Genomic DNA, 20,495 nt, shown 5'->3' on the forward strand with positions numbered 1-20,495 from the left:
TAGCTCATATATTTTAGTTCTTTTATATATTTTTAATGAAAATATAGTATAAAAATCGCAAACCGCATTAAAGTGCGGTTTGCGGTGCGGTTTGGTCTCAAAAATTTTGGAGATCGCACTAAACCGCAAATCGTGGTTTGGTCATTTTAAAAAACCGCACCGCAATTTTCAAACCGCATCGAACCGCAAATTTGCGGTTTGGTTTGTGGTTTGATGCGGTCTAAACCGCACTCTGTACAGCCCTAAAGGTCGTAGATCGAACACGGTTACGTACACTTGGCTAGTAAGAGTTGGCTTTCTTAGCTTACCTATTGATTTATGTCTTAAATGTGCAAATGATTGACCTCCTAATTAATAACTTGACTCTAACAATAAAGTTTCATCTTTAATCATTTCCTCCATTAAGAATGATGATGAGCTAGATTAAGTTAGGGCATGTTTTGATTTACTGGATTGAATTGAGCTGAACTGAATTATACTTTCACAGCTTGTTTAGTAGAAGGAAATCAACGATTGTAACGTGCTATTAATGCATACTTTTGTAAGATAATAAACTTTGATATAAATTATCCCCAAAATTGTAACAACTTGGTTGACCTTAAACACCAAAGTAGAACGTACTACCAAAACATGAGGTACCTAATGTTTTAGAAGATATGTTTGAGTTAGAATTTCAAAGGAATTTGAGACTCGTCAAGGTTAAATTAGACAATCACTTTGTAATAATAGTTTTCCAAGTTCTTTTGAAGGTGAAGGTTTAATTGTCTTTATCCTATGGGCAACTGAATCCATTGTTTTGAAAAAATTCATCTTTAACCAAAGGAAGCTCAATAAATAAATTTTTTGAGGGATCCGTAGTAGTTCAACCAAAGTCTTCTCTCGAGGGAAGACAAAAAAATACTCACGGTCCAATTGTGACTATTCGTACAGTTACTCAGTTAGATAATGAAATTTACATGTTACTATACCTTTTATCTTTAGTCCAACCCCATAGTTGAGAACGTTTTCACTTAAAAGTCCATCTAGCACATTTATAGTATTATCTCCGTCCTCCTAACAATTGCATTGCAATCTTAATTTCCTAAAGAAAAGTTAGAAAGTTTGTTTCGAAAGCATGTTCATCAAACACAAGGTAAAACAAATTCAAAACCACAAAGACACGGCATAATTTAGTACATAAAACAGAATTAGTCTTGTGTAGTATACATGTGTAGTATATTCCACAAGACAAGACAAGACAATCCAGGCTTATAAGCTAGGAGTTTATTTTACTACTCCAATATAGTACGAGTAGTAATTTAGTACACAATAAACACACATATACATAGTCATGCATCATTCTTAGGAACAAGTACCATAAAAAGCACCATCGCACGTCAGTCCTGGACAACAATTCCAAGTTAGACCGCAAGAATCACCAACTCCTGGACACCATTCGCACCTGTTATAGATAAGGCGGCATGCTTGGTGTTCGCAGCACTCAGTACTACCACTACCAGCTGTACAGGATCCACCAGCCGGTGTGCAACTCAGGGAATTGTCGACAGCAGCTCCAGCTCCCTCTAGCATGATGTTTGAAACAAGTGAGAGCAAGAACTGCTGATCACGATAATTGGACAAACCATCATTGATTTCACGGCTGGCAGTTGTGCTACTGCCTGCCATGACAATCACGCTAATAAGTAGCAGATAACTCCATTTCATCTTTTCCATGGATGATTAAGTAATATTTGTTTGTGTGTAGTTTTTAGCTTGTCCCTCATCAGTTTTTATAGGGATAGGGAGATAAGAGCACTACTACTCAGCTCTATGATTTCTTGCAACTGTATCCACAGTGTGATGAAATATAATTAATTATAATTAGTGCATGACTAGACCAATAATTTGATTTAATCGCGATTCATGATATTTATATTGTGTGAACACAAACTGCCCAATTTTAAAGTTTGAAAAGTCCCAAAACATATCATGTTTGTTTTTGACATTTAGCACCATCACAACTCGTTTGGTAGATAATAATCAATGACGGTGGACCTGAGTAAATTTAAGTGTAATTTTGTAAATATCATCATAATTCATGTATTATTGAACATCACTCCTAAAGTGCTAAAAAAATGTTACAAAGTTTTATGAAGAAAATAAAGGGTATATTTTAGGGTGAATTATCATTAATATGGACAATGGCACAAGACTATCTTTACAAATTTATTTCTCATTATCCCCTAGTTACATAACAGATTGCCAAGGTACTAACGAGTTAAAAACCTGAAAGTACCTCATGTGAAAAATTGATCTTCCATTCACTATATGAGAGCTAAATCTTCCAGCTTCATAAGCAGAGAGAGCATGCCTATCATTTGGCAGGTTTTCGCAAACTTTAAGAAGGGCGCTTAGAGAATTCATCTGGCAGGGCAGATCAGGTTAAAAATGTTAGTCCTGTAAGCTAACTTCTGATGAAACATAGCTAGAGTAAACTACCCCAGAAGGAAAAGAATTACAAAAAGATCTCAGCCAAAATGATCACAAATTTTATCTTACACGGTTCAATCAATCAAAACCTTAATCCCATTAATGGAATCAGCTACATAAACCAAAATTGTGATATGCTAGTTGTGAGTTTGTAATATGAAAGCACATAAACACGAAAGAAAATGATGTTAAAAAAAAAAAAAAAAAAAAAAATTGATGAGAAATCAAAAAGAGGATTTATTGTCAAAAACTACATTCTTTAAATCGAAATAGGCATGTAGCTTAGTTTTGAAACCCCCCCCCCCCCCCCCCCAAAAGGAAAGTAGGCATGTAGAAAAGGGACGGAGAGAGTACATTGTATCATACCTTTTTTTCTTTAGTCCAATCCCATAGTGTACAATGTTTTCATATAAAAGTCCATCAACCACATTCATAGAATTATCTCCGTTACTATTGTATGCCTAAGGACAATTTAGAAAGTTTGTTTCGAATGCATGCTTAAACGCGAGGTAAAACAAATTCAATCTCAGGGTTTTCAACCCGGATATGCCTGTTACACAGTCAGTTGGGTTGCACGTTTCAAACGTCATGCAATCTCATACCCTCTTTATGGATATGGATACTACTACGACAATTCCCCCATCTTCCACTATTCTTTGAGGGTTTGCCCCCGCCAGGGTTTCATATGGCCCAGTTAGGGGCTTCTCATACACCCTCTCTCTTCGTTCAGATTCAGATAGACGGGGCATGGTACAAGGACACTCGGCATGCAGGTATGGGGTGGTGTATTGATAATGCCGATCCGTTGGATGACAGGATTATTGGCGGGAGTAATTTCGGACTTTGCGCTTCCTCCCTTCATTCGGAAGCCTTAGCTTGTTTGTATCCCCTACAGTGGGCTTCAGACCGTCACATTCGATCGCCCCGACTTTTTACGGATTCTTATAATCTTGTTTCCCTCTTGCGGGGCAATGGCCGGGGGGATATTTGAATTCTTTGGCTACTACAGCAGATACAGCGTTTAGGCTCTACCTTCCAACATTGCGAGATCTACAAGGCTGAGAGGCAACGTGTTCACCGGGCCCACCTAATTGCAGGAGAAGTTGTTGTCCTTTTTATTTGCTTTAATAGTACTGTGTTGTAGTTTTTTCTGTCTTTTATCCTTTGTAAAAAATAAAAAAAAATAAAAAAAAAAATCAAATCAAATAAAACACAAAGACACGGCATAATTCATTAATTTAGTACATTAATAGTACGATTGGACAAACCATCATCGATTTCACGACTGGCAGTTGTACTACTGCCTGCCATGACAATCACGCTAATAAAGCTCCATGATTCACAGTGTGATGAAATGATTAGTTTGTAAATAGTGTCTGATTAGTCCAATGATTTGAATTAATCGATCATTATTCACGATATATTATGTAAAAACAAAGTGTCAAACTTTATGTTTGAAAAGTCCCAAATAAATATCGCGTAATTTTACAATACTTATGACTCATTTGGTAGATGAAAATCAATGACGGTTGGGTCCCAAAGAAACATCGCGTTAAATTACAATACTTGGCACCTTTACGGCTCATTTGGTAGATGAAAAACAATGACGGTAACCAGTATAGATTTAAGTGTAGTTTTGTAAATATCATCCTAACCAATGTACATGGCAATATGATACATCCCCATACCAGGAACAGTATTTTTCATGTATTTTCATCACCGTTGATTATCTCCCCTAAAATGGTACGGAGTAATAACATGATGTAAAATTTTACCAAGAAATATAGAGATATTTAAGGGTGAATTATCATTGACATGGACAGAACCAGACTTTTTTACAAATTTATTCTCAATTACACCTACCTACTGAACAGACCACCAAGATATTTATGGAGGAAAAAAATGGAAAAATATTAACCTAAAATGATAATTTGGACAATTTTAAGATAAACTTTGATATGAATGATCCCAAATTGGAACAGCTTTATTGACCTCTGCACCATAGTAGAACAACCAAAATATAAAGTACCCAAAGTGAATTTCCTGTCTCTATTGTTGGGTGATAACTTTCCTCAGCATTAGAACCTTTGGGGAAAATGCCCAGATTTGTGTATTTGATAATTCAGAAATGAGTTTAATCATATGTACAACACATCGCCCGGTATATCTCTCACTAGAATTCTAAGATTGAACTATTATAATTAAGGTATTAAGGTAACAACAATCAACACAAGTACCAACCCAAAAGGAAGAGGGGGTAGGGTTAGGAAACCAAGCAACAAGAGATTACTCTTTTGCAGCATGATTAGGGAAGGTGCGTTGAATATAAATCATCTGACAAAATTGCATGTAAAGCTCATCCATTTGAGCAGCAGAAACTATCTGACAGCCACCGTACATGACAAAGTTCATCAGATTTTATGATGCTGGCATCCCATTCACACAGACCTGATGAATTAGCTTCTTTGGCAGTTCTCGGTGTGCCTGTAGATACAACAGAATAAATCCAAACCAAACCTATTCAGATATGAATATTAAGAAATGTTAACATCCTGAAAATTTGAACAAATTCTACGAGAGAAAAACCTGAAAGTGCCTCATGTGAAGAATTGGTTCACATCCAACGTCAGCTATTGATCTTCCATTCACTGTCTCAGAACTAAATCTTCCAGCTTCATAAGCAGAGAGAACATGCCTATCATTTGGCAGGTTTTGGCAAACTTTAAGAAGGGCGCTGAGAGAATTCATCTGGCAAAGCAAGGGAACCGACCAGATTAGATTTTAAAATGTTTGTCCTGTAAGCTAACTTCAGATGAAACCCAGAAGAAAAAGAATCACAGAAAGGTCTCAGCCAAAAGAATCACAAGTTTTATCTTACACAGTAGACCCCCGTAGATATTATCAGAAATACAACCAGCTTAAGCAGAAAATAGCAGTTCAAAGAAAATTTGCGGTAGTATTGCAAACCAAAACATCAGTAAAAGGATTGATAAGCTGCTAACCTTCATGTATGGACAGGATGCACAACCCCCATGGATCGAGCACCCTTCACCGCTTGTAACTCCAGGTACAACAGTAAGATTTACTGGATCTTCAACTCCTGTTGAGTTAGAGCTGCCACATGAAGTATCTTTTGTGTTTGATACTGAATCTGATGATACAGGAAAAACTATCTCAACATTAATATCAGCTCTCTTCGGAGAAAGTTTTGGGGACGTCAACATCTCACGCACTGTAGCAGCAATGGAAGTAATCATTCCTGATTCTGTCCCCAGGACAAATTGAAGATTGTCATCAATATTTCTATCCAGAGCCTCTTGTAGTCTCTGTTTTATGAAATCTAATATGTTCTGGGTGGAGCCAACTACCCCCATTCCTCGTCTTTTGGCTTCCATAGCCAAAGAGAACATTTCTCCAGGGACCTCAAAATGGGCAGTAAGGAATGCATCACAGTACATCTCATTTATCTTCTCTACAACATCATGTCCAAAAAGGTCATGTACAATGCATGTACCATCCTGGTGCAGAAATGTTGTCATAGATTAATAAAAGGCAACCGCTTGTACTACATTCATAGAATATTCATACAAAATTGTAATTTGCAGATATGCTAATAGTGTGTTTGTAATATAATACAGAGTATTCTCGGATTCATTAGATCTCTGTCTAAATTTGATAGAGGGACATATCTATCATTGGATTGATTTTTTTTTTTTTTGGGTGTTTATAGAGCCAAGGGCGACTAATGAGAATCGATTCTAGGATCACCTAGAACCGGGAGAGGAGCTCTAACCACTTGAGCTATTCCTCACTCTCTACCATTGGATTGATCGTATAGGGGTTAAAATTGTTAATTTCAATGGAGCAGCAACATGAAAATGTTCGATGTATCATACATAACAGATTAATAGCTTACACCTAAGAAATTCAGAAATTAAATCATCAGCATTATGTCTTATAAAAGGCCCACAAAGTATAACAAGCACCTCTTTTCAAAAAAAAAAAAAAAAAAAAAAAGTATAACAAGCACCTGGAAGTATTGTAAGCGTGGAAGCAAAGATCTGATTGAGTTTCTGTTATGTTGTGGATGTACTGCTGAAATTTCTTCATCTGACATCAAGGCCATTTGCTGAAACAACTCTGCAATATTGGCACCCATGTAGGAATCCGGTCCATAATACACCGTCAGGTCAGGAATCTGTGCAAATGCCTAAGAAAGAGAAAAGGAGATGTGGAATAAGAAACCCAGAACTGCAATTAGAATCCACATAAATAAAGGGAGAAAAGGGATCAATAAACTTTACATGCGTAAAAGGGGAAGTCCAATTAGGCTACCTTGGAAGTATAGAATAGAGAACCAGCAAAAACATATGCAAAAGTAAAGAGAAACAAGCAGCACTGCAGCAGTAGTAATGATTATTTAGCATTTAGGCCAACCTGCAAAATTGTTTGCACCACATTGGAAGATGTACATGTTATTGTTGGCACAAGTTCATGAGCATGAGCCTTTGTCTCCAATGAAGTATTAATATAGATCACATGCAATGAAGGTGGCGACAAAGAGGCAATCTCAAGATATTTCATGTATTCTGTTGTAGCTGCAGCATCAGCCAATGAGCAACCAATTCGTTCATCAGACATCCTGTAAACACCAACCTGCACAAAGCATTCACCATCAAGTTATATTGTTGGACGCATATTGACAGCAAACTCTTGTGTAAAACAAACTGCAATATACTTAATTAAGGTTTTGTACATAAGAAAATCATTATTTTAACATGAAATATATAAATGCATTTGAGTGGAGTTGAAATTGAACAATGCAGCTACAAGAAGACAAGGAGCTGATCAAATTCTGAAAACCACAGCACTAATAACAAGGTCATTAACAATGTTTTTTTGGCAGGCTAAGGTTACGCCAATTTTCTACTATGCCATTACCCTCTCATTTTTCAGCACATTAATACTTAGCTTTGACATAAAACAGTCTCCTGTGGTAACTAGAATAAAAGACTATTTGACAAGACAGCACTTGTCAGATTTACCTTGTTATAGCCAGCTTGATCGAGGATTGCACGAACATTTTCTGACATGAAATCTACACCAAGAACAGCAATAAATTGGCATCCAGCTTTAGCCATATTGACAGCTCTATCAGCCATAACCAATGAGTCTGATATATGGATGTGCGGCCACTGCTTTTGGGCTGCAGTTAAGACACCTTGGACCTCAGGATCCATGTAGAAATGTGCAACAATGCCAATGTTCTTTTCTTTGAGATGTTTGACAAGATCATTGACTTGTGATTCATCAGGGAACAAATATCTTGCCTGAAATCAATTCAAATCAATAGTATCATAATTATGCTAGAAATACATGTAGAAGATAGATGCAAAGAATTAAGGACAGCAGCAGATCAACCTAAAGAGTAATGAATTATAAAGTCATTCAAGAAGCGAAAAAGAGGAGTCTTTCATGCATTATTGGAATTTCGTCATTCTTCAACTGATATCCTTATAAGGAGACATAACTTGACCCTCCACATGAGAACCAAAATAAATACAGCAGTATACAATCACAATATTCTGACTATAACCAAATTTCTCTAAATCAGCTTAAAAACCAAACTCAAATCACTGAATTGTTAATTGCCTTAATATAATCAGACGAAAGGTTAACCAATCCTTCAGGCAAATTTTCCAATCTATCTAGTTGCCTAATTCGACTATGTGTGTCTCTCAATCTGCTCCACAAATTCAAATATGTGCATAAAAATATGCAGTTTCTGATGAAAATTTATGCCTACACAAGTACACACATAAGTGAGCGAGCACCTGTGTCTTCTTTTTTTCATCATACAAACATAATCTAGTCATCAACTCACCATGCTTCAATAAATACCAGCACATAAGATCAACAAACTGATAATGAACCGACTCTAAACAACAGCAGATCAGCATAATAAACTAGTTATACCGAGTCTAATTTCACAAACCCAAAAAATATTTAGTCTTTAAAATTCAAAATTCCACTGTCAAACAATCAACTAAATCAGCAGCTTTCCACCAATTAAACCACTCATACTGATAATTCTAATTCCTAAAAACCCGAAAACTATTGTCTTCATAATCCTAAATACAAAAGATCAACCAAAGCAGCAGCATGCCAGCATTCCACCAACTATACTATTCAAATACACCAAATAAATTAAAAAAAAAAATTTAAAAAAAAAAAAAAAAAACAAACAAATCTTGATTGCACACTGGAATTACCTCTACTACATCACTAAAATATAAGCGCATGACAACTAGTTTAGTTGGTAAAAGCATTTGGGAATTACACCAAAAAGACTACGTCTTACTGATCAAATCCCGTCTACATCATTTAAAACAAAAGCGTTATTGAAAAGATTACCTGCGTTTCAGCAAAGCTACCTTTAGCAGCAATCCCATCAGCAGAAATAACCATAGAAGGAAAAGGTTCACCAAAAACCTTCCCATCTTTTTCAGCAACAAGAAATTTAGTCTTCTTCTGCATACTAATCAAAACATTATACCAAGTATTAGCCCTAGAATTAACACCCCCAGAAATTCCCCCAAAATTCAACAACCCTAAATCTTCAATCTTAAAATTCAATACTTCCTCAGGAAAAGCACCATCCAAAACCCAGATTAAACACCCACAAAACCCTCTACTCAGCTCAGAATCACTATCCGCCATGAATCTCATTCTCCCTTCTTCGTCAAGCTTCGCGTCAACCCAGACTTGTGTCGTGCACCCCATCACACGATTCTTCGCCGTCCGATTCTCCTCATCTAACGGCGGAAACTTCGCCGCGTAAGTCAGCAAATGCTTCACCCGGTCAACGGGGTCAGTCAACGGAAGAAATTCTGCAATTAACCTATCAAGTTTCGATGCAGCGAGGTCGGAGGTTTCCGGCACCGGAGTCGAGGTAATTGCGGCGGCGCAAACAAAGGATGAAGGGGAAGAATTAGGGTTTATGGTGGTGTTGAGGAGAGAGAAATTGAGGGTAGAATTGGAAAAGGGAAAGCGAGTGATTGTAATGGAGGAAGAAGAAGGGGGTTTGAGAGAAGGGATTGAAGAGAAGAAGCGTGAGGAAGAAGAAGAAGAAGTGGCAGGAGAATTCATGGTTGAAGGTTGGGAGGAGAGAGAAAACCTTGAAAAGCGGGAAAAATGGCAGAAAAAATGGAGATGAAAACAGAGGAAGACGATTATAAATGGAGGAGGGTATGGTGTATGGTGTTGTGTTGTGTAGGTGTGAGGTGAGGAATTCAAGACAAACGCGCGAAAAGGAATGAATGAATGTTCCACTGTCCCCACTTCTATGGGCACTTTATTTCACTTTTCTAATAATTTTATTTTTATTTTTATTTTATTTTTATACTAAGATAGGACAAGTTTCGATTTATTGAACTAATTGTGTTGAAATGAAATGAATTGTTTATGAGAGAAAGAAATTTTTTATTCTCGTCATTTATCGTCAGGGTCTGTTCACATTTACTCAATTTCAGTTCAGTTCAATTAATCTCAGCTCCAATCAATTCTATTCCGTTCAGTTCAACTCCAAACAGATCAGTGCAATTCAGCTCCTAATTTCCCTCCCTCATAAAATATTCATTTCAGCTCAGTTCAATTCAGTTCAGCTCCAATTAGTTTAGTTCAGTTCAATTCAATAAATGTGAACATGTCCATAGTTAAGAAGAAGACATAAAGAGAAAATTTGTTTTTTTAAATGGCAAAGTAATCATATGAGCAAAAAATCAATGGCCCAAAATGGAATAAAATAAATTTGTTAAGAACAAAACAAAAAAACAAAGGGACATAGGCCGTCGCGGCTAGAGCTGTCAATTCAGGTAAATGGGTCGGGTAAGAGTGGGTTGGGTCAACTCGGGTCGGATCAATTCGGTAAATTCCATAACCTATACAGGTCAGGTTTGGGTTGGGTCATGCTTGAGTTGGGTCACTTCGGGTCATACTTCTTATCGGGTTTGGGTCGGGTTTAGGTCGGGTTAATAAAAGGTCGGGTTACATCATTCGGGTCTGGTGAACAATAGGTCGGGTTTAATTCGGGTTAAAACGGGTTAGGGTAATTCTTGGTTTTGGTTCCATTCAATAATTTGCGGGTTAGAATCAGGTCGGGTCATTCTCGGGTTTGAGTCGGGTTCAATTCAAGTCAATAATTTGCGGATTATAATCAGGTCGGGTCATTCTCGGGTTCTAGTCGGATTCAATTCAAGTCAATAATTTGCGGGTTATAATCAAGTTGAGTCATTTCCAAGTCGGGTCATTCTCGGATTCAAGTCAAGTTATGTTCAAGTCAATAATTTGTAGGTTACCATCAGGTCGGGTCATTTACAATTTAGGTCATATTCGGGTTCAACTAACTATAAATAGATAAGGAATCTAAAAGATTCAAATACTTGTTCCCTCGAGAGTCGACTTTAGGGTTTCTCTTGGGAGGGTTTGCGATCTAGCTCTTTGCTAGTTTTTGCTTCTATTTCGAAGATTTTGGCTCGTTGATTCGGGTTTTCTCACTCTACTATGGCATCGAACAATAGAGATAGCGGTGAACAATCTGTAGAGAAGGCGCATGAATCGCATGAAAAACAGAACGAGGAGATTGATTGGGTCGAGGATGGAGGTGTCGAGGAGGAGGACCAGATTGAACTTGCGGTGGTTGGGAGAATTTGGACATCCCGTAATGTTAATACCAATGCACTTATCAATACGATGAAGAGGGTGTGGAACCCTAAGCATGGGTGTGAAGCGAATGTGATTGGGGAAAAGACTTTCTTTTTCCAATTTCATCATTGGAAGGACAAACAATTTGTTATGGACTCACAGCCTTGGCACTTTGATCATCACGTACTAATTCTTGACAATGTTGACGGTAACACTAAACCCTCTGAAATCTCTCTGAATAAAGTTCCCTTTTGGGTGCGAATTTATGATTTACCTTTTAAAGGTAGGAATAATGAAAATAATGCAAAAAGATTAGGTGATAAAATCGGAACTTTTGTTTCGCTGGACAACTCTGATGCAATTGGTATCAATAACTCGCTGAGGATGAAAGTCCTCATTGATGTAGAGAAACCATTGATAAATAAGGTTGAGATTCGAACAGGAAGAGGTAGTATTGAAGTCCCTGTGAAATATGAGAAACTGCCAGTTTTCTGTTATGTTTGTGGAATGCTAGGGCATGGTGAAAAAGATTGTGATGAAGTGTCAGTCACAAGGAAATTTAGTGAAAAATTGAGGGTCTCAACTCCCTGGAAAGTTGCAAAAATTGAAGAAAAAGATGAAGATATGTCTGCTGGCTCGGCTTCTAAGAGGCTTTTTGTCACAAAAAAACATACCTTCCCAAAGAAAACTGAAGAGGAGCTTGGTGAGGTAGTGGAAAAGCTGCAAGGACTCTCTCTCACGATTGAACAAAGCCCAAAAGAGGATGAGGTTGCCAGTCATGTGGTCGAAGCACAGCCGCAACTTGAAGACTTGGATCCTGGTATGCAGGACTGCTCTGCAATAAGTGATGAGAATAGGGAAACTGTGGTAGTTTCCCAAGTAGAAAAAGGGAACGTAGGGGAGGGGCAGACTCCTAGCCTTAATAGTAGGGGTGTGGGGGCAGCCTTGGTAAAGGAGGGCAAAAAGAAGTGGAAGAAGATTGCTAGAAGTGGTGTGGGTGGAGCTACTGATCCAGAGTGCTTAATTACAAGGGGTAAGAGAAATAGTGAAGGGGCTCTTGAGAATAAAGAGGAGGGTCATATTCACAAAAAGATCATTTACACGAATGTTTCAAGTGGTGTGGGGCCATTGGCGGAGGTTGGGGACGACCAACCCCGCCAAACCCAATGAGTATTCTAGCTTGGAACTGTCGGGGAATGGGCAATCCCCGATCAGTTCGACGGCTTCGTATATGGAGCCACAAATATAGCCCGGGGTTACTTTTTCTGTCTGAGACTATGGTGGAAAAAACGGTGGTGGAGAATTTTAAAGGCACTCTTGGTTTTTCTGGAGCGTTTGGTGTTTCAAGTAGGGGGAAGTCAGGTGGATTATGTCTCTATTGGAGGGATAATGTGGATTTTCGTTTGATCTCTTACTCTCATAACCACATATGTGGTGATGTGTGGTGTAATGGGAGTTTTTCGTGGCGTTTTGCTGGGGTTTATGGCTGGCCAAAATCTGAAGATAAACACCGCACTTGGAACTTGATTCGATAGCTGTGTGAGGATGATGTCCCCTTAATCTTAGGGGGGGATTTTAATGAAATTTTGACATATGCTGAAAGAGAGGGTGGAGCTCAAGGTGAACGAAGAGAGATGGAGTTTTTCAGGGAGGTGTTGGAGGAATGTTGCTTGAAGGACATGGGGTTTAGCGGAGCTTGGTATACTTGGGAAAGGGGGAGGAATCCTACAACAAGAATCCGTGAAAGGCTTGATAGATTTCTAGGGTCGGTTTCGTGGTGTAACAAGTTCCCGAGCGCAAATGTGGAGCATCTCTTGAGATATAAATCTGACCATACCCCCATTTTGCTACGAGCTCCCTTTCTAATGAACTTTCAAAGGTGAGTGAGTTAATCAATTTTGAGAATATGGAGTGGAATTTTGACTTACTGACTGAGGCGTTTAATGAAAGAGATAAACGCTGCATTCTATCTATACCTCTCAGCTCGAGGATTCCCCGAGATGAATTGTCTTGGGCTTTCTCCAAAACGGGGTTATACTCTGTTAAGTCAGCATACTTGCTTGGGAAAGGATGTAATTTGGACGATTTTCATCGTGCGTGGGTTGACATTTGGAGAATGAATGTCTTTCCAAAAACCCGCAACTTTCTGTGGAGATTTTGCACCGAAACACTCCCTGTGCGTGCTCTACTTAAATACAGGCACCTCACTAATGATGATAGCTGCCCTTGGTGTAGTATTGAGGTAGAATCTTGGAGGCACGCTTTAATTTCTTTGACTGTGAGAGGGTCAAGGAGATTTGGCAAGAGCTGGATTGTGTTGTGATGCTTAATCATGAGCAAGTAGAGAATGCGTGTGATTTAATTGAGAGCTGGAAAGATCTTCAACCTGACATTGTGGTTCGTGGTGCTTATCTGATGTGGGGCATCTGGCAGGACAGAAATCAGAGGGTCTTTCAAAATGCAACCCCATCTCTAAATTTGTTGGCTGCCCGTGTTACTCGCTGGGTGGAGGAAACCAACAGGTACGCTGCTGCTATCTACAAGCCCCCCATTATTGCAACGGTACCCAGCCCATCTAGATGGATTCCCCCTCCTGCTGGAACTATCAAGATAAATACGGATGCCTCTCTTGCAGTTGAAGGATGGGTGGGGTTGGGTGTGGTCGCTCGTGATCATAATGGTGAGGTCATTTTTGCTGCGACTAGGCGTGTGAAGGCATGGTGGCAGGTGGATATAGCTGAAGCAAAAGCTATTTGGTTGGCTATAAGGCTGGGTAGAAGATTTGGATGTGATGATGTGATAATTGAATCTGATTGTCAAGTTATTGTGAACAGGTTAACCAAGGGTGATGCGTATCTCACGGACTTGGATGCTGTGCTTAGTGATATAATGTCACAGAGTACTTCTTTCTCAAGACTGATTTGGAAGCATGTCAAACGAGAAGGGAACACAGTAGCTCATACTCTAGCTAGTTATATTCCTTTCGAAACAGAACAGATTTGGGAGAGTTGTGTTCCCACTAATGTAGCCCCTTATGTACTCATGGATTCTCTTGTTATTAATGGTTAATCTCTTTGCTTGCCCTAAAAAAAAAATAGATAATTATCATTTTTATCAAGCTAATTATTTCCTTTGACTATAATATATATGATATTATACTAGGGAAATAAAGTCTATAATTTAGGAAGATAATTATCTCCTTTGACCATACAACAAATATATACTTTATTTAACTCTTAAATTTGAGGATGATGCTCTTTCCTTTTGCTGGCATGGACCGATTTGGTCTCCCTAGATAAAATGCTTGATCAACAATAATAAAGGTAGTCTAAATTGCATTTAAGGTGATTTGAAATCGGGTCAAGAACAATTTGGGTTGAATTTAGGTCGGGTCAATAACAAGTCGTGTTGATTTCGAGTCGGGTTAGTAACCAATCGGGTTGAATTTTTGGGTCGAGTTAGTAATAGGTCTGATAAAATTTGGGTCGGGTCAATAACAAGTCGGGTTGAATTTGGGTCAGGTTAATTACAAGTCGGGTTGATTTCGGGTCGGGTTTGTAACAGGTTGGGTTAAATTCATGTTGGGTTAGGAACGGGTTGGGTTGAATTCAAGCCAGGTTAGTAACAAGTCGTGTTAAATTCGGGTTTTGACGGGTTAAAACGGGTTTGGGTTAATTTCGGTTCAAGTCGGGTTCGGTTCAGGTCAATAATTTACGGGTTACATTCGGGTCGAGTCATCTCCAGGTCAGTTCATGTTCGGGTTTGGGTCTCACATACTCGGGTCAACTCGGGTCTAGGGTTGGTTTCAGGTCGGATCAGGTCAGGTTTGGGTCACCATTTTTTTCGGGTTCAGATGGGTCAATTAATAATCGTGTGCGAGTCGGTATTTCGGGTCGGGTCAACTTTTGACAGCTCTAGTCCCGGCTAATTATTAGTTGGAACCTAGTTGTATTGGAGTAATAGTTTAATTAGCTAAAAATGGAGAACAAATAGGAATTGACAAGTAAAAATAGAATTCAAGTATCTTGTAACATATGCCTTCATTAGAGTGAGGCAAAAAAAAAAAAAAAAAAAAAAAAAAAAAGTGAGACAAACGAATATGAGCTTTTCAAATTTCATTGGGTTGGTGGCTGTGGACCCCTTGATCAATTACGGCATATTGTATTGCGCATCGCCTGTGGAAAACTGGAAAACTTTGAGGGAAAAAGGGCATCTTTGAATTGAATGTATATGGTAGAATGGCTTATTTCATGGTTAGATTCTCTTCCATCAACAAACAAAATCTTAAATATGCTATTTTAGTGTAATATTAGGTCTTTGTATAGACTACATTGAATACATCGACTCTTTTTAAGTATTTTTTTTTTAATTTTTTTTTTAAAATAATAATATTTCATTGTTTTGGCTAAATATCGATTTAAAATTTGAACGGATTATTCATCGCCTTGATTTTACCATCTTGGCTATCTATTTAAGTGTAAATGACGTCTTTGTATATAATACATTCAATACATTGACTCTCTCAACTCTTTTTAAAAAATGTTTCATTGCTTTGGCTAAATATTAATTTAAAAATTGAACAGATTATACATCGCCTTGGTTTTACTATCTTGACTATCTACTCTTGACTCTCTTAGTCTTTTTTTATAATGTTTCATTGTTTTGGCTAAATGCCTAAAAATCAATTTAAAATTTGAGCAAGTTATTTATCGCCTTGGTTGTATGATCTTCACTATCCAAGTATTTCTCCTTGTAAGTGATGTTTGTCCGTAATCTTCTTCAATGACCAAATTTCATATTTAAGTCTAATAAGGCAATCTTAAGGGCAGATTGCCTTAATTTTGTGTACCCTCCCTTAATTGAAAAAATAAAGCAAGAATTATACAAAATACATACTCCATACGGAGTATCTATTTTACTGTTTTGATAACCAACTTTATCAAATATTCAAAACCTAATCAATACCAATAAGTCTTTCACCTTAGCATAAATTCTAACCAACTTAAATGTCCAAAATACATAATTTGCTAAAATGAACGTCTTCACATGAACTCTAAAATGATTCAAATAAATTTTTAGCCGTGCCCACTTAATCCCCTATATAACACATGCGTCTTTTTATGTACTAATTGAGGTATACATGTGTAATTTTCTAAATGCAAGTTGCAAACATTAATTAAACAGCTCACCAAAAGTACTGAATAAATTACCACGCCTTTTCAATATATTTACATAAATGGCATCAAATTAATAAAAATTCGTTTATTTGGCAAATAAACTTGTATTTGCCCATAAATTTTACTACAAAATATGTAGAATTCAAAACAAAATCTTAGGGTCTGTTCTCTTACGTTGAAATTCAGTTCAGTTCAACTCAGTTCAGTTCAGTTCAGTTCAGTTCAGCTCCGAATTTCCTTCTCTTATAAAATATTCATTTCAGTTTAGTTTAGTTCAGCTCAGTTCAGTTTAGTTCAGCTGAGTTCAGTCAATGAGAACAGACCCTTAATTGTTCTGGACTAATAATTTTGTGTTTGTTCCTATTATGAGCCTTTTCACATATACTGAGAGCTAAGCTGAATTGAACTTAACTAATTGGAGTTGAACTGAACTGAATATTTTATAAGAGAAGGAAATTAAGAGCTGAATTGAAATGAACTAAACTAAACTGAAATTAAGTTGAAGTGATCAAGCTATAAATGGTGAATAAAGTTAATTAGTTGTGCAAAATCCCATTGGCCAATTTATTCTTTGAGATTATGTTGAAGGACCGCCAAGATAAAACTAATGCTCCCGTTTCAATCAGAAGTTGTCTAAATAGAATCAAGTAACTCACCACAAACAAAAGGTATTCAAGTAGTACTACAAAATTCTTCTTATAGTCAACCTAAAAGTATTTTTCTATTTATAAAATTTGTTTAAAATTCATTCTTTTTTCATAAATATCGGACCCCCCACAATAGGGTTGCAAAGAATTTGAGATGTGATAAATTGGGGGCAAATGAACCAATAAACATCCTTTCAAGTATAAATTGAGCCATTTGAATCTTATGGACATAATTGGATAGCTTGTCAATAGACAATAAGATTATAAGAGCTCAGCTTGTTCACTTACATAAACTCTTTTTTGTTGTTTTCAATAGTTGTCTCCAACACCTTTTTTTTTTTTCTTTTTTTTTTATTTTTTTATTTTTAGGGGTTCAAATTTCATAATTTTACCACAAATTCTTTATCAATTTATAAAAAAAAATACTGTAATCAACAAAGATCCACTACTTACATACGAAGTATTACTTATTCTTTTGTATTACTTGTAAGAACTATTCCTAAATCGGTTAACCTTAAGAACCACTTACTACATATATTTTTCCCGTTGGTTGCCGCTTACTTAATACTTACTACTTCTCTAAACACTGTAACAAACAAACAACCCTTCACTGATATTGAGAACATAGTACGAGGTCAATTATTCTTAAGCATCTACTGTAAAATTTACCACAAATTGGTTCTATGGTCTAGTGGTCAGGACATTGGACTCTGAATCCAGTAACCCGAGTTCAAATCTCGGTAGAACCTTATATTTTAATAGTTGTTCTGTTATTTTTGCATAGCTTTTTGGAGAAATTTTGTGCTTCAAGTATAGCTGATCTGATGAATATTTTTCCTTTCTACCAGAGAATATAATGAATTGTATTTTAAAGAAGACTGTTTTTATTCCATGGATTATAGCTAAAGATCCTATATTCCCCACTTTGATCGAATATTAATAATTTTTAAAAATGAAATCGGGATGAACAACAATCAAGAATCAATTATGACCAAATCATATTACTCGAAAATGTTCTAGTAGTAATAAATAACTAATGGTTTTTGAAGTAATAATAATACTTGTAAGTTGTAAGCTACAAAGATTTATTTTTTTGGTTCGAGCTTGTAATAGGATTTTAAATAATTTAATTCTATATCGTTCTACAGAGCTAACAAAACCTAAAACTACTTGCACAATGTGAGGGATTGAGGGAATATTTACTGCAAAGACTTTCAACTATGGTTGACATTTGTGCTTATCTCAAGCTCCCCACAAATGAAAAATGAAACGCTTGCTCGAAAACTACTAAAGCATAACAAAGCCCTATATACTAAAGCGCTTTTATTACAGAATATATCCATTGCTAAGTTTATTCTTATGATCTTATCTAGCTTGATTGTTACGAGCATTAGGCCCTACTCTTTCTTAGAGCAACCAAGGCATTGAGGAACAGTTTTGATTACATATAACACACATTAGACGAAACTATCATAGTTTTATCTTAATATAACAAAACTGATTGATTTGTATTACAACATTGGTTAGCAGGAAGTTATTGGGAGAGTCTACAGTACATAACAAATATTGATATGTATTGTAAATGTTATGTACTGCTATGTATTATTAAATTATATATATATAGACAAATAAATTTTAAAAAAATAACACCCAATTGAGGATTCAGTTTCCATTGTTCCCTGCTCTCTCATTCAAACCTCTGTCAAATTAACACCCAATTGAGGATTCAATTGAAAATCTGAGTTCGAAATTGCCCAAAATATCAAATTAGGAATAATTTGTAGAAAATTATATCCCATGATTACAAACTTTTTGTATATATGGTCATGTGCATAATTGCTCAAAAAATAAATAAATAAATAAATAAATAAATAAATTATACGACAAATTAATTGTTTGATGGTGATTTAAAAAAAAAAAAAAATCAATAATAGATTTTCATGACTAGTGATGAATTGCAGCATGGAGTCGGTAGCCGGTGACTAAGAGCTAGCAGAGCAATGTGGAGATTAGAGATGGCGGTTAGGCTTTTTTCTAGGGCTTTGTGTTTTTGATTTTTTGATTTGGCTATAGCTTTTTTTTTTTTTTTTTTCTCTATTTTTTTTAAAAAAAAAAATTTTGTAAAAAGTTTAAGGTGTATGTGTGCCAATGATTTAAAACACCACCAAAACTAATTTTGCCAACGAATTTGAAGATTGTACAAATTTTGGTGGAAATTACATTAGATCAATAAATAACTAGATTAAGTAAGATGTGAGTCAGGTATAAAAATATACTTCGTAATAAGAAAATATGATGAAGTTCATAGTTTATCGAAAAATAAAACATGTAAAATGACACAATTACTAGTCTCAGTAAAAGAACTCAAATTTAGACCACTCGCTAGTCATAACTATGTAAGAAAAAACATGTTTGTGTGTGGTCTTAACAAGACTAACGTTGTATAAATTTTACAATACGAAATTAAAGATACGGATGATTAAAAAAAAAAGTGCAATTGATTAGTGAGAAAAGATAAATGAGTACCAAAAAAAACATAGGAAGTAATTTTTTTAATCTTTTATAAGTCAAGGCAAAGATCTTCATAAAATATACTTCATAGTAACCTATTCAAAGAAACAAATAGGGATCAAGGGATGTCTATTAAACAAAGCACTCCTTAAACAACTCATTCAAAACCCGTTTGTTAGTTGATAAACAAAAATTCAAGTTATTTAATAAACAAGTTCATCTAGAACAACTTGGTATTCGATTTTCTTAGGCTCACAAACATCAATTCGTTCGTGATTATTTATAAGCCCATTAGTTTGTGTTTTTTATTGGCTCATTTAAAATTGTTTAAAACTCAAATTTTAGAGAAGTCTATATTCAAAATATTTTGTCGCTATTCAGCAATAATTTATAATTTTGTTGCCAAACTTTGTTGCTAAAATGCTCTCGTTTTTGTAGTGAATAATAACTTTGGTGGATCTAATACAGTGAGAAGGATTTAAAATTGATAAGAATTTTAAAATATAAGTAGTCCTACGAATAATCTACGTAGGTTGTATGATGTAAAATAAATCAAACAAGTATTTGATATTGCTTTTTGAAGGTAATTAGAGAGGAAAAAATGGATCTAATAAATTGCAAAGGATTCGAAATTGATAAGTTTATAATTAATATAGGCCAACGAGTAATTTAAAAAGGTTGTATGATGTAAAATAAATCAAATATGTATTTTATATTTCTTTTAGAAGGTGGTCTAGAGGGAAAAAATTTAAAAATATGAGAAGGGGAAAAAAATTAAAAATATGAGAAGGGACTACATTAATTATATAGTTATCAATTTTCAAAAAAAATATATGAGAAGGGAAAAAAATTTTAAAAAATGAGAAGGGACTGCATTAATTATATAGTTATCAATTTTGGAAAAAAATATGTGAGAAGGGAAAAATATATATATATATGGTGAGCACAAAGATTTGATCCTTAAACCACTAATCAAAACAATAATACA

General features: G+C 36.0%; 1 protein-coding gene and 1 non-coding gene across 2 annotated transcripts; one reads left to right on the forward strand and one right to left on the reverse strand.

Moving 5' to 3' along the window:
• Positions 1–4,555: 4,555 nt before the first annotated feature.
• LOC145624243 (quinolinate synthase, chloroplastic-like) lies at positions 4,556–13,599 on the reverse strand. The gene is made up of 7 exons (XM_081677250.1): positions 8,884–13,599; positions 7,515–7,799; positions 6,907–7,125; positions 6,500–6,679; positions 5,472–5,987; positions 5,056–5,217; positions 4,556–4,953 (listed from the first exon to the last, which is right to left on the reverse strand). Exons 1-7 carry the CDS (start codon positions 9,616–9,618, stop codon positions 4,888–4,890), a joined length of 2,163 nt encoding a protein of 720 aa, XP_081533376.1. The 5' UTR covers positions 9,619–13,599; the 3' UTR covers positions 4,556–4,887.
• Positions 13,600–17,673: 4,074 nt separating this feature from the next.
• TRNAQ-CUG (transfer RNA glutamine (anticodon CUG)) lies at positions 17,674–17,745 on the forward strand. Its single transcript has one exon. It is a non-coding gene; the product is annotated as a tRNA-Gln (tRNA).
• Positions 17,746–20,495: the final 2,750 nt, after the last annotated feature.

The sequence above is a fragment of the Chenopodium album genome, chromosome 3 (assembly GCF_948465745.1).
Source record: "Chenopodium album chromosome 3, dcCheAlbu1.1, whole genome shotgun sequence".
Lineage (NCBI taxonomy): Eukaryota > Viridiplantae > Streptophyta > Magnoliopsida > Caryophyllales > Amaranthaceae > Chenopodium > Chenopodium album.